This window comes from Fukomys damarensis, unplaced genomic scaffold (genome assembly GCF_012274545.1).
Source record: "Fukomys damarensis isolate Sample0158 unplaced genomic scaffold, DMR_v1.0_HiC HiC_scaffold_37, whole genome shotgun sequence".
NCBI lineage: Eukaryota > Metazoa > Chordata > Mammalia > Rodentia > Bathyergidae > Fukomys > Fukomys damarensis.
The window spans coordinates 40,140,713-40,152,091 of NW_022900949.1; the positions used below are offsets into that span (position 1 = coordinate 40,140,713).

The 11,379-nt window shown below is 40.5% G+C and overlaps 2 protein-coding genes across 2 annotated transcripts; both read right to left on the minus strand.

The window, feature by feature from the left end:
* Positions 1–967: 967 nt before the first annotated feature.
* Positions 968–2,101, minus strand: LOC104873771 (platelet basic protein-like). Its single transcript, XM_010640598.3, has 3 exons — positions 1,903–2,101; positions 1,461–1,590; positions 968–1,354 (listed from the first exon to the last, which is right to left on the minus strand). Exons 1-3 carry the CDS (start codon positions 2,018–2,020, stop codon positions 1,267–1,269), a joined length of 336 nt encoding a protein of 111 aa, XP_010638900.1. The 5' UTR covers positions 2,021–2,101; the 3' UTR covers positions 968–1,266.
* A 7,798-nt stretch (positions 2,102–9,899) lies between these two features.
* On the minus strand, positions 9,900–10,987 carry LOC104873770 (alveolar macrophage chemotactic factor-like). Its single transcript, XM_010640597.2, has 4 exons — positions 10,837–10,987; positions 10,618–10,750; positions 10,436–10,519; positions 9,900–10,059 (listed from the first exon to the last, which is right to left on the minus strand). Exons 1-4 carry the CDS (start codon positions 10,931–10,933, stop codon positions 10,041–10,043), a joined length of 333 nt encoding a protein of 110 aa, XP_010638899.1. The 5' UTR covers positions 10,934–10,987; the 3' UTR covers positions 9,900–10,040.
* Between the last annotated feature and the right edge of the window lie 392 nt (positions 10,988–11,379).

The following is an 11,379-nucleotide window of genomic DNA, read 5'->3' on the forward strand; positions in this document are numbered from 1 at the left end:
TAGTGACTTTTATTGGCAATATTGTGAAGTACAAAACCATAAAAAACAAAAAGCAGAACAAGGAAATAAAGAAAAGACAGTTAAAACTTTCCCCAAAGTTTTATGTTCCATGTATCAATAGAGAAATCTGATGTTATGCTAATACTTTTGTTAAGAATAATGAAAGTACTAATTTTAAGGGTTAAGAAATAAAGGTTTTGGGCCTGGGATTTAGCTCAGTGTGCCGCCGCCTGCCTCGCAAGCGCAAGGTCCTGAGTTCAATCCCCAGTACCAAAAAGAAAGAAAGGTTTGCAGATTTAAAAATAATTAGTAGTCTAGCAATGTTTCCCTATTGTGCTTATTTGCCAATTCAATTCTAATACTGAAATTATAATCCTGCAGATATTAATTAAATGAAAATACATGTAAATATGCAAGAATAAAACATTTAACATTAAATAAAATCAGCCATTTTCCTTAGCTATCACCACAGAAAGAGCTGGGGTTTCTTTGTAAAGTACATTAATGCTTTTTCATCATGCACTTTTTGCTCTACTAGTGGAAAATATGAATTCACTTTTAGTCACCACTGTTTACAGACTTACATCCTACAACTACTAGTTTTAAGGTTGGAAGCCTCACACAAACATTAGAAAAACTGAAAATTTTCAGAGGAGAGTTTGAAATCAGACACTCTATGGTTAAGACAGTGAAAACCCTATATATAAGTATTAAAATTTTTTGAAGTGCTTTCTATGCTTGGCTTATCGGGGTGCTTGATATCACTGACTGTCATGACATCTATTAATCATCTGAGCACATCTAGCCTAACAACTGGGAAAGAAAAATTAACACAAATGGGTTTGGAAATAAGTGTTCAAACAAAGAAATACAGCTGGGAATGGTGGTGCTCTCCTGTAATCCCAGGGCTCAGGAGGCTGAGGCAGGAAGATTGCCACAATTTTGAGGCCAGCTTGGACTACATAGCGAACTCAAGGCCAGCCTGAACTACATGGTGAGACCCTGTTTCAAAAAAAAAGAAAATGCAAAGAACAGCACAATTGTTACTGGGCTTGCTTAATTCCATCTTCTTTCAGCCCTTAACCAGGCCTCTCAGAATATAATGTGATTTTTTTTAAACACAGTCAAATTTATCCCAATTTTCATACAGTAAGAATAAGTGTCCTGGATAAAGAAGAACTGCAGAAATTTAAGTCTTCAAAATCCTGCCCTTCCACGCAGGTAGAAAAATTCTGGCAGGAAATAAGCAGAGCAATCAGCTAATCTCTAACCTTCCAATGTTTTCTGTATCATTTTCTTGACTCCTGGAGCGTCTGGGTTCAGGCAGACTTTCTGCCCCTCTTTCAGCGTGGCTCTGAAAGAGCAGAATCACATGTGAACATCCTAACCTGGGAAGCAGAACAGACCCAAGAGGGGCAGAAGTGGAGGGCTTCCCAAATGGTACAGAAGCAGGGACTTACATCACTTGGACTTTGGAACAGTGGGATCCTGCCTTGATCACCTCCAAAGTGGAGATCTTGCTGGGATGGATTCCAGAGACGGTCTTCACACACAGGCAACGCAGTTCAATTAACGGCTCTATACTTTCAGCTATATAGAATGTGTGGCTGTGTTAGTGGTCATGGTATTTTCCTCATTTTTAAAATTTGTAAATGGAAGTTAATTGCTCCTTTCCCAGGAGGCCACTGTGTAATCTGTAAACCTTTAGTATAGTGCCTAGCAGATTGCCCAGCACATGTGTGTGAAGTACCCAGCATACATGCCACCACCACTTAGAGTTCACAGGTTAACAGCATTCTCCAGCACCTCAGGAGACAACCCCACCACCACCACCACTGCCTCACCAACACGGATACCGGGAAGCAAAGCCTCTACCCTTGTTTTTCCCTATATTTGTCTTACGTTGTCCATTGGTAGAGGGAGCCATCACAGTCAGGAGCAATGACAGCAGCAGCAATCCCCCTAGGACACGATGCAGGCTGGGGTTAGAGCAGGAGGTGGTCTTGAATCTGAGACTCATGGTAGAAAAGACAGAGCTGGAGCTGGTTTTGAGCCTGGACACCTCAGCCAGAGGGTGGGATGCTGCCCAGAGGTCTGCAGCAACTGGCTTTATATGCCTTTCGGATGGCTTTGATCCCACTGCCCTATAGCCAGTGAAGCGGAAAAGGCTGGCAGGGGAAGTGAGGGTATGTGGTGATAATACCCATACGAGCATAGTCAAGTTGTGCCCAACCCAGATAAATGCCAGGCAAGTCAGAATTCCTGATACATTAGTTACATTTAATGCATCATTTCCCACTCTTAATCTCCCTTTCTCAACACTGTCTTCTTTTTTCATGGGTAAGCACCCTACTTACAGACGTTAGACTGAAATGCTACAATCCACGTATTTTGTGTGGCCAGGTAAAAATAAGTTATGCTTTTTCTATACTTCATTCAGCACCTGAAAACATAAGCATGTGGCCCTCGAAAGAAAAGAGTTACTTTTCCTTTCTAGATGGCAGAGAAAGCAGATGTCCCTGCCCTGGTTGTGATGAACATCAGGGTCTGTTGGGACTATAACGGGTAAACTATGAGCCACTTATCATCAAACACTCACTTTATTTATTCGCTTATGGGCAACTGTCCTCCAAATGATTTGTCTTTTATAATTTCATCCAGAAAGCAGAAGTAGATTCATCCAGCTTTGTATTAGAAAATAAGCTATTTGTTTCTACCATCTCATTGCACCCTAAAAGACAAGACTTAATTTTTTTTTGTTTTTAACCTAACAAAGATAGATGATATAATCTGTTATACAAGATTCATACACAGAAGGTACATGTGAAATCAAATGTGCACATTCCTTTCACAATTATTCCACATTATTGTTCTTCAAAGATACCTACCAGCAACAATTAGCATCTGTTTTCTATACTATCTGCTTTTATATACATCCATGTATATGTAGACAAAGAGACGCACGTACTACACAGAGATATATTCATATATGTATGGAGATAGACATAGGGTTTTTTTCTCTCATTGAGTTTATTGGTGCATTTTAGGTATACAGTACAGTTACATTCATTATTGGGATCTTGTACCTTTACGTGACAGGTCTTGGTTCTCATTTTTTCCCTTTGTCCCTGCCCTCCATTGACCCCTTTCTCCCCTCCCTATTTACAAGCATTTTATTTCCATTTTTTCATTTTCTCATATTTTTTTTCTTTTAGACACAGGTTTTTAATACAAATGAAATCATTCAATAGGGGTCATTATACAGCTCACAACTGTCTTTCAAAAATGTGAACAAATTATACAGGTTTTTAACATTATTAATAGACTCTTCTTTTGTCCACTACAACCCTCCAAAACAAATTGCTGGTGATATTTTTGGGTCCACTGCACTTTTTTTTCCATATTTAACACTATTCAAATTTCTTTCCTCGTTACTGCACTTAGTAGAGTAACTGTATGGAACCTCTTCTAGATAATGATATTATTTGAGTTTGTTGATACCAGGAAAGAAGTAGGTGTGTAGCACAATTGTATTAAGTCAGTCTGAATAAAAAAAAGCATCTTGTCACAAAAACACGTCATCAGCAAGTTTCACGAGGAAGTAGTAACAAATTTCTTATTATTAAAATTTCACAAGCCCATTAGTCAGCATTAGAGATAAAAGAACTTTTTGCTACTTTGTATTTATTTGAGAAATATGATTAAGCATTTATTGTGTGCTACACACTATACAAATGACTTATTGAACTACTTCTTTAAAAGCAAGACCTGAAGCAATTGCCCAAAACAATGGAATATAAATAAAACTTTAGAACATAAATAACTACTATAATTAATGTGACTGCTGCTGTTAATTGCCGTTTCTCTCATCTGTATATTTTTCTTCCATCTCCATGTGTAAAACCACAATACAAATGGTGATAAACTATACAAAAATGGGCAAAAGATTTTAGAATCAGTTATTCTATTAAAAGCAGCCAGCTTATACAAAATTATGACTTAAGTTAGTGCTAGGAGTAGAAGGAAGTGTTTGGGTTCTGGAGTTTTTAAAATAACTTGGCATCTCTTTTATGAATCTTCATGGTCATCCTGTTTGGAATATTTTTTTTAAGTTTTGTGGCATGTAATTTTATCTTTTTACTTTCAATTGCCTTATAAATAGCAGAGTCATTGAGGAAACAAGCAAGTTTTCTAAGACTTAATTTAGAACTTATCTGTTAGTTATTTTAAATAAAATATTTAGAGACATTGGAGGACCATGAAAATTAAGTCATACATTAACTCTGTTTTACATAGAATGGTTTTAAGTGGTTCCTCTCAAACCCTTCTTCCAAGTATAAAAGAAATAAGCTGTCATGTGCAAATCAGCCATAAGAGTACGTGGTATAGAATTCCTAGGGTTAAAAAAAAAAAAATTCCTACGGTTAATAACATTCTGGTTCAGTTAAAGCTCCTCAGGCAATAAATTAAAACAGTAGCCTACAAAAGATTCTCCCTAAGTGCTGAAATGAGATGTTTTCTGTGTAGCTGAGGTGACAACAGTTGTCCAGACTCAGGAACTGGCAGTCAGGTTGAGGTTTTGCTCTGCTCTGTAGCGGCGGAGGAGGGGTGGAGACAACCTCCTGGGTGCTGTAACACAGGAATACTGGGAGTTTGCAGGTCTGAGAATTTGTATTTGAGTAGTATTTGCTGAATATCAAATGCATGACTACATAGTCACTCATTGGAGGAAATCCTACTGCAATGTCGTTTGAGAACCTGTGCGCACAATAAATCGCTGCCCAGTGGTGACCTTCTTTGACTGTGTAACAAGTCAGCCCCAAACTTGATGGCTTAAACGATAGCTAATTATTTCTGGTGATTCTGTGTGTGAATAAGAGCTTCCCCTGCTGTCTTTCTCTGCCCTGTGTTCACTTCTAAGAACCTAGTCTGCCTAAAAGGACTCAAAGGTCTCCCTCATAGTGTGTCACCAGCTGCTGGTGGTAAAGTGTCCCTGAGGCCCCTCCACATCCTCCTCCTCCTCTAAGTGGTGTCTATTCTCAGCAATCAACAGAAAGGTGAGGATGGAGGAGGAGATGAGGAAAGTAGAAAGGAAGAAAAGACACAGTCCTTACCTTCCCTCCTCCCTCCCTTCCCCTCTTCAGTCTTTCCTGCCTGCCCCCCTTTCTTTCCTTCTTCCTCTCCTCTCATCCTCTAGACATTCAAGAGAATCTTTGTCTCGTGGAACAACTGAGGATAATTGCTATGAAAAGACCTTCGCTCAGAATGAAAACTCCTTATCAATATAATCTCCACATCACAAGGGTCCTACATCGGGCCTTGTATGAGATTATCAGTAAAGGTCAATAAGTTGATATTTGATTGATGGTCACGCATTTTAATAAAAATGTGTAGGAAATATATAGGGAGCATACGCAGAGTTCACCAAAAATGTGTATATCTGGAAAAGGAAAACTTGTATAAATATTTTAATATTAAACTTTGAGTCATCATGAGATTATTGTGTTACTATTTGCCCTACAATTATAAGAGGTGCTCAAAGTGGAGGACATTAGCTTCCAGACATTTATTAGTATGGAGAACTGCTGAAGTGTGTATATATTTTTTTGGCAGACTCTGTGTTTTGCAGAAGCCCTTTAAATAAGACTCAGAAATAAATTTTAAAAAGCACTAAACATCATTCATACATAAGTAGAGAAAATATGAACAGATTTGAAAGAACTAAGGATGTTTAAAGCATCCAGGTCTCAATCCTCTTACTGCAAAGTGGAATTTGAATTAAGAGGCTTGGGAAAGGATATGTACCTAGGAAAATAGATGTGGAGCATCTGCTTTGTTCCAGGAAACCCCTGACTGCCATGAGATGGATATTATTCTACTAGGTCTATATGAGAGAACTGAGGAAAGGAGGCGTTAAGTAAATTGTCAAGATCTCATAGCTAGAAATAATCAGAACTGAATATGAAAGGCAACAAGTCCAACTGTACTGTACCCCAAATGCGAGAATACCTGGCCTCTTCCTGGAAATCAATCATTTTTCTCTTTGTACAGCCATGGAGGTGGATCAGAAGCAGAGATCATAAATTTATGAGACAATGCAAACACATGCATTGGAGGTGCATTTTGAGGGCAAGAGTGGGAGTGGGGTTTCCTTGAGATGTCTCTTTATTTACAAAACTGGACTCTAGAGTCTGCAGAAACAAAAATTTAATCTAAACCATAGGTCTTCCTGTGTCATTCTCTTCCTTCCTACATAATTGAAGTATGAACAGTGTTTTGTGGGGGGGATATAATATTAATTTTGCGAACTCAAGCTCTCAGCCAAAATCAGAATGATAGTACACTCTCCTCTTCATCCATTTAGTCATGGAGGTAACAAGAAATCCCCAGTTTCCTGATTAGTCTAGTAAATTTCTCACTTTGTGGCAATGAGGAAGGACTTTTAAAGTTATATATGTGAGAGCTACCCACAGCAGTTCTTTCTCTTGTGCAAGAATTAAAACTATGACAGAAAAACAAAGCCACTAGTCATGTTTGGCCATAGATTTTGTCATACCTTCAGGAATTGAAGGATTAGTGAGTGTGTCACACCCCAAAAAAAAAAATCAGGAAAGTCTGGTAGAATGAAGACCATTGTACACTGGAAATTGTCCATTTTACTAATTACATAAAGTGGATATTAGCTGGCCACTTATTTAATTCTAAGTGACTTCATATATGAGAGAGAGAGCTTCAGGTAGATAGGAGAGTGAAATAGTAGTTACATATTAGTTTTAACAAACTATTGGACATATATCTAGAATACACATTCAGTAAATGTTCCCAGATGCAGCCACCGTGCATTTGTTCATGGGAAGGTTGTTTAGTGATGAAAGAAATGGTGAGCAACGGTTGCCACTGAGGTTCATGGATGGGTTGCACTTTGAAAATAATAAGCTTTCCATTATTTTTATCATCAGGAACTAGTTAATAAGTATTTTGGAGGTGATATAACACATCAGTGATCATTTGAAACAGTGAAATTTAGTGTGCAACCTTTATGATAATTTTGTTTACTTTTCAATGCTGTAATTCATAAAGTCAAAAAAGGTACTTTTTGAGGGCTGAGGATTTAGCTCAGTGGTGCCACTGCCTGCCTCGCAGGTGCAAGGTCCTGAGTTTGATCCCCAGTGCCAAGAAAAGGGGTACCTTTTGAGAGAGCAAAGAAAGATCACACACACTTTTAAAAATTTAGAGGTATTTTGAACTTTTCTGTATGGCTGAAAAACTTGTCAGCAAATTTATATCCTCAGCACTAATTTTTTCCATATATTTGTATCTCTGCCTCTTTCTATTAGTGTCTCTTTCTATTGTGTGGATACATGTCAACATATGATAATAGAAGATGTATTAACCTAATTGATATTTTAAATATGAGGGATATCATAAGATACAGAAAAACCTAGATTAGACATAAATATGCCAATAATATATTAGCATGCTATTATATGCAAATATAGACCATTATAACATATAATACATTAACCCAATTACTACATATAATATATATATATATATATATATGTACTAATTAGATTAGCCTTCTTCCTTTCTTTTTCTAAGAAATGACTATTTGAAGTGCTATGAGAGAGTCTCTGGGCTTGTTCAGCCTAGCTCACTCATGAATTTAAATATCTCCTGTATACTAGGCACTATCTGAACAACTGAGATGAACATAAGTACTTTCCTTGCCCACCTGTGGGTTACAGTGAAGTTGAGATAAATTGATAGACTAGATACACTATCTGTAGATAGACTATAAACTGCAGTCACCTTGGCAAGAAAATATAACAGAGGAAAAATAAAAAGTGCTTTGGAAATCACCCAGGTGAAAGTGAGGGTAGGTGTTAGGGGTTAAGGGGGTTGCATGGGACAAAGTCTTCACCAGATTTCCCAATGACAAAAAGGAAAGGGCAGGTCATCAATCTTAGGAAGCTATCGCACAACCTGGATCTGGATAACTTACGGATTCTTGCACTCATTCTGTGCTACACAATGGAGATGTGGAGTTGGATAGAATATGGCTGATGCTCTGGAGAGTTCTTACTGGGAAGGAGGAAAAACCTAGAAACTAATGACAGCATGGGGTGTGGGTTATAATTTGGATATCTGGAAGATGCTGTGGAAACATCAAAATGGAAAGCAGGCTTTCTGTTGAGAGTGCTAAGGCAACTTCAGGAAGAGACGTCTCCTGATGAGAGTTCTAAAGGATGAGTCATTTTCTTCCTGTACACAGAAATGGGGCCAGTTCCTTCCAGGTAGAGCTATAGCAAATGCAGAAGCACAGGCCCAAGAAAGGACTTGCCTGGCTGTGAATAAATGCCTGACTGGAGTGTGAGACAGATGTGCCCTCAAAGTGATCAACAGACAGAGCCTCACTCTCCGTGCTTATGAAATGAGACACGTGACACTCAGTTTGTGCTCCTAACACAGAGACTAGAGATGATAAGCTTAAAAAGAGGAGAGCTTTATTTTGATTCAGAGACCTGGACGGTCCACGACTGGTGGGCCCTGTTGGTTAGAGCAAAATGCATACATGTGCAGGAGTGCAGGGTGGAAGAGGCCAGGAGTGAAGAAGAGGAAGAGGAGGGCAAGATCCGGGGGTCTCAAGATCCCTTGCAGGGCCTGATTCTGACAACCTAAGGCCTCCTCCTCAAGCCACACTTTCAGAATCCACCATGTCCCAGTGAACCAGGCTGGAGACTCAGCCCTCAACATCCAGCCTCTGGGGACCTACCCCCACCCCAACCACAGTCAGGAGGAGTAAGGATTAAAGAGAGGGGAGAGTTATCTGTGTTTTCCGAAGACCCCAGGGGTACTGACACTGTGGGGGGAACAGGAAGGGGAGGCGCACGCGGCAAGGCTGAGGGGTGCAATGGCATGGGGCAGTGGGCTCCTCTACAACCACAGAGGAGAGGAGTGAAGTTTAAAACGATGTAGAATTAATGATAAATAAAATTCATTCTTATAGCAAGAAAGATGAAACGAGTACAGTTTAGAAATCTTTTATTTTTTTTTCCAAACACACAAAGAAGTATTATAAGCCACTGAAGTGGATATTTTTTAAAGTGTCACTTTGATATAGTGGATGCTTTAGCATATAACGAATGGTCAAAATCTTTAAGTTATAGGCATCCAAGTCTTAGAAATACTGTATATTTTGGGAAGACTAAATGATGAATTCATATATCAGATATTCTTCAAAACTTTCAGAGTACTGATCATGGTTAAATTTGTTATTTAAAAACATAAAGAGGTATTTCTACAGGAACTAGAAGTCAGGAATTTACTTCTTTTTATCTTCTTAATCTATTCCAAACATATACTTAGTGATCTAAGTTATAATACACCTAATAAAATAGTTAATAAATAGCATACAAAATCAAAATTTAATCATGACATTATGCCATACTAAGAAGACATCAAATGTCTAAAGTTATAGGAAGAGAATATATTATTCCTTATTTACAGATTCCAAATAAGGAAATATATTCTACATAGGTTACTGTATGCCATACCCAACTTTCTAATAAGTATAAGATTAAAGAACACACCAGGCCAAAAGAAAGGAATTCTGTAACATGTTATCGAAGAAACAGCACAAAAGTATTTCCTGTTTCATGAGAAGAGTGAGGGTAAGAATGTCTCTCCCTCAGCAGCATTTTAAGAAAACATAATTCATCTGTTAAATTCTCAGCCTTTCTCTAACACCACAAGGAATATATCTTAGAAATACAATACTGATTAACAACCAATTATTAATTGCCAAGTAACAGCAAACAAGCAGAAAATATTATACTAAACACTTCATAAACTAAGGAGAACTCAAGAGCAAACAGTATTTCTCCATTTTCTTCAGAGCAGGGAATCCACACAGTAAAATACTGGGGGGAAAATATCAACTCTTCTTTCTTTATCAGATCCACAGCCTCCACAGAAAAAGAAGGCTCCTGCTCTTTGAAGACTGGGCAAACTTTACAGTACACCGTCCTTCCTCCTAATCAGTTTTGCTTGTTTCCACTGTTGAGAAAAGAATCATGTTAGTTTAACCAAATTTCTACATCCAAATTTCTACATCTACGTCTATTCTGGCCCTGTTTTCTAAATACAGTGAGGAAGAAGTTTGGTACAAGCAAAAACAAAAAGTAAAAGCAAGACACAGACTAAATGTATCTGCCACTGTAACAAGCTCTGCCCTAAGGCGTTGGCAACAGGGCAACACCGGTGACAAAGGCTGCTCCAGAACGCGCCATATCTGCTGCCCCTTCTCCTTGGCCACCTCCGCATCCTTAGCCAGGTCTGCAACTTGGTACCCAAACCCTAGGGAGTAAGGGCTTTGTGGCCGTCTCCGTTCCCAGAGCAGAGATGAAATCGTAAGGGTCACAGGGCCAAGTACCTGTCCAGCATTTTCTGAATAACTTTTTTGATCAAAGGGGCTTCTGGGTCCAGACAGACTTGTTTCCCGTTCTTCAAGGAAGCTCTGCGGAGAGAAAAGGATGCGCCTGTGAGCCGGGCTTCAGCACGGGAAAAGATCACTCCCTCCCCCGCACCTCGGGGGTCCCCGTGGCGGGCACTTACACTACTTCCACCCTGGGACACTTCGGGCCTGAGACAGTCACTTGCAGGTTGGCGATCATTTTGGGATGGACGCCGGGCGTGGTGCTTAGACAGACGCAGCGGAGCTCCCTCAGCACAGTCGCGACGGGACCAGCTGCGGGAAAGACGCCGCCGTTACCGGAGGGTCTGGGGTCAGGGATAATGGGGACCTCCCCACCCTTGGTGTCCCCGTGCCCTCACCGTGCGCCAGGGGCTCTGGCGGCAGCAGCAGCAGCAGCGCGAGTATAGCACACAGCAGGACAGGGGTGCGGGAGGCGCGGTCCGCTACGAGGTGCATCGTGGACTTGGAGCGCGGTGAGGCTGCGAAGGCGCTAGAGGAGGCTAAGGGCACCTTGCATCTCCAGCTCTCTGCGCTCCTTTTATCTGCACGAGCCGGTCCCGGCAGGAAACCCGAGCTCTGGTGCGTGGGGAATTCCCTAGACTTGGGGTGGGGGCTGAGGGTCCGCGAAGGCGGGGAGGAGCACGCGTGGCCCCGCCCCAGGTTCGAGGACTGCGGCTGAGCTCAGAAAACCTCTCCCTGGGCGGTCGGGCTGAGGACAGAGTCCGGGAGGGGCCTCTGCCTCCATCTAGGGAGCAACACAGCGACCGAAGTGGCCCTTGGAGAGATTTTTGAGGTCTTTAGTCACTGTGATCATTGCGATTATTCAAGAAGTGTAATCTGTGCTCAGCAGCACTGTGCCAAACCCAGACCCCTCTCCTTCTCGCGGGCGTAGCGCTAACGTT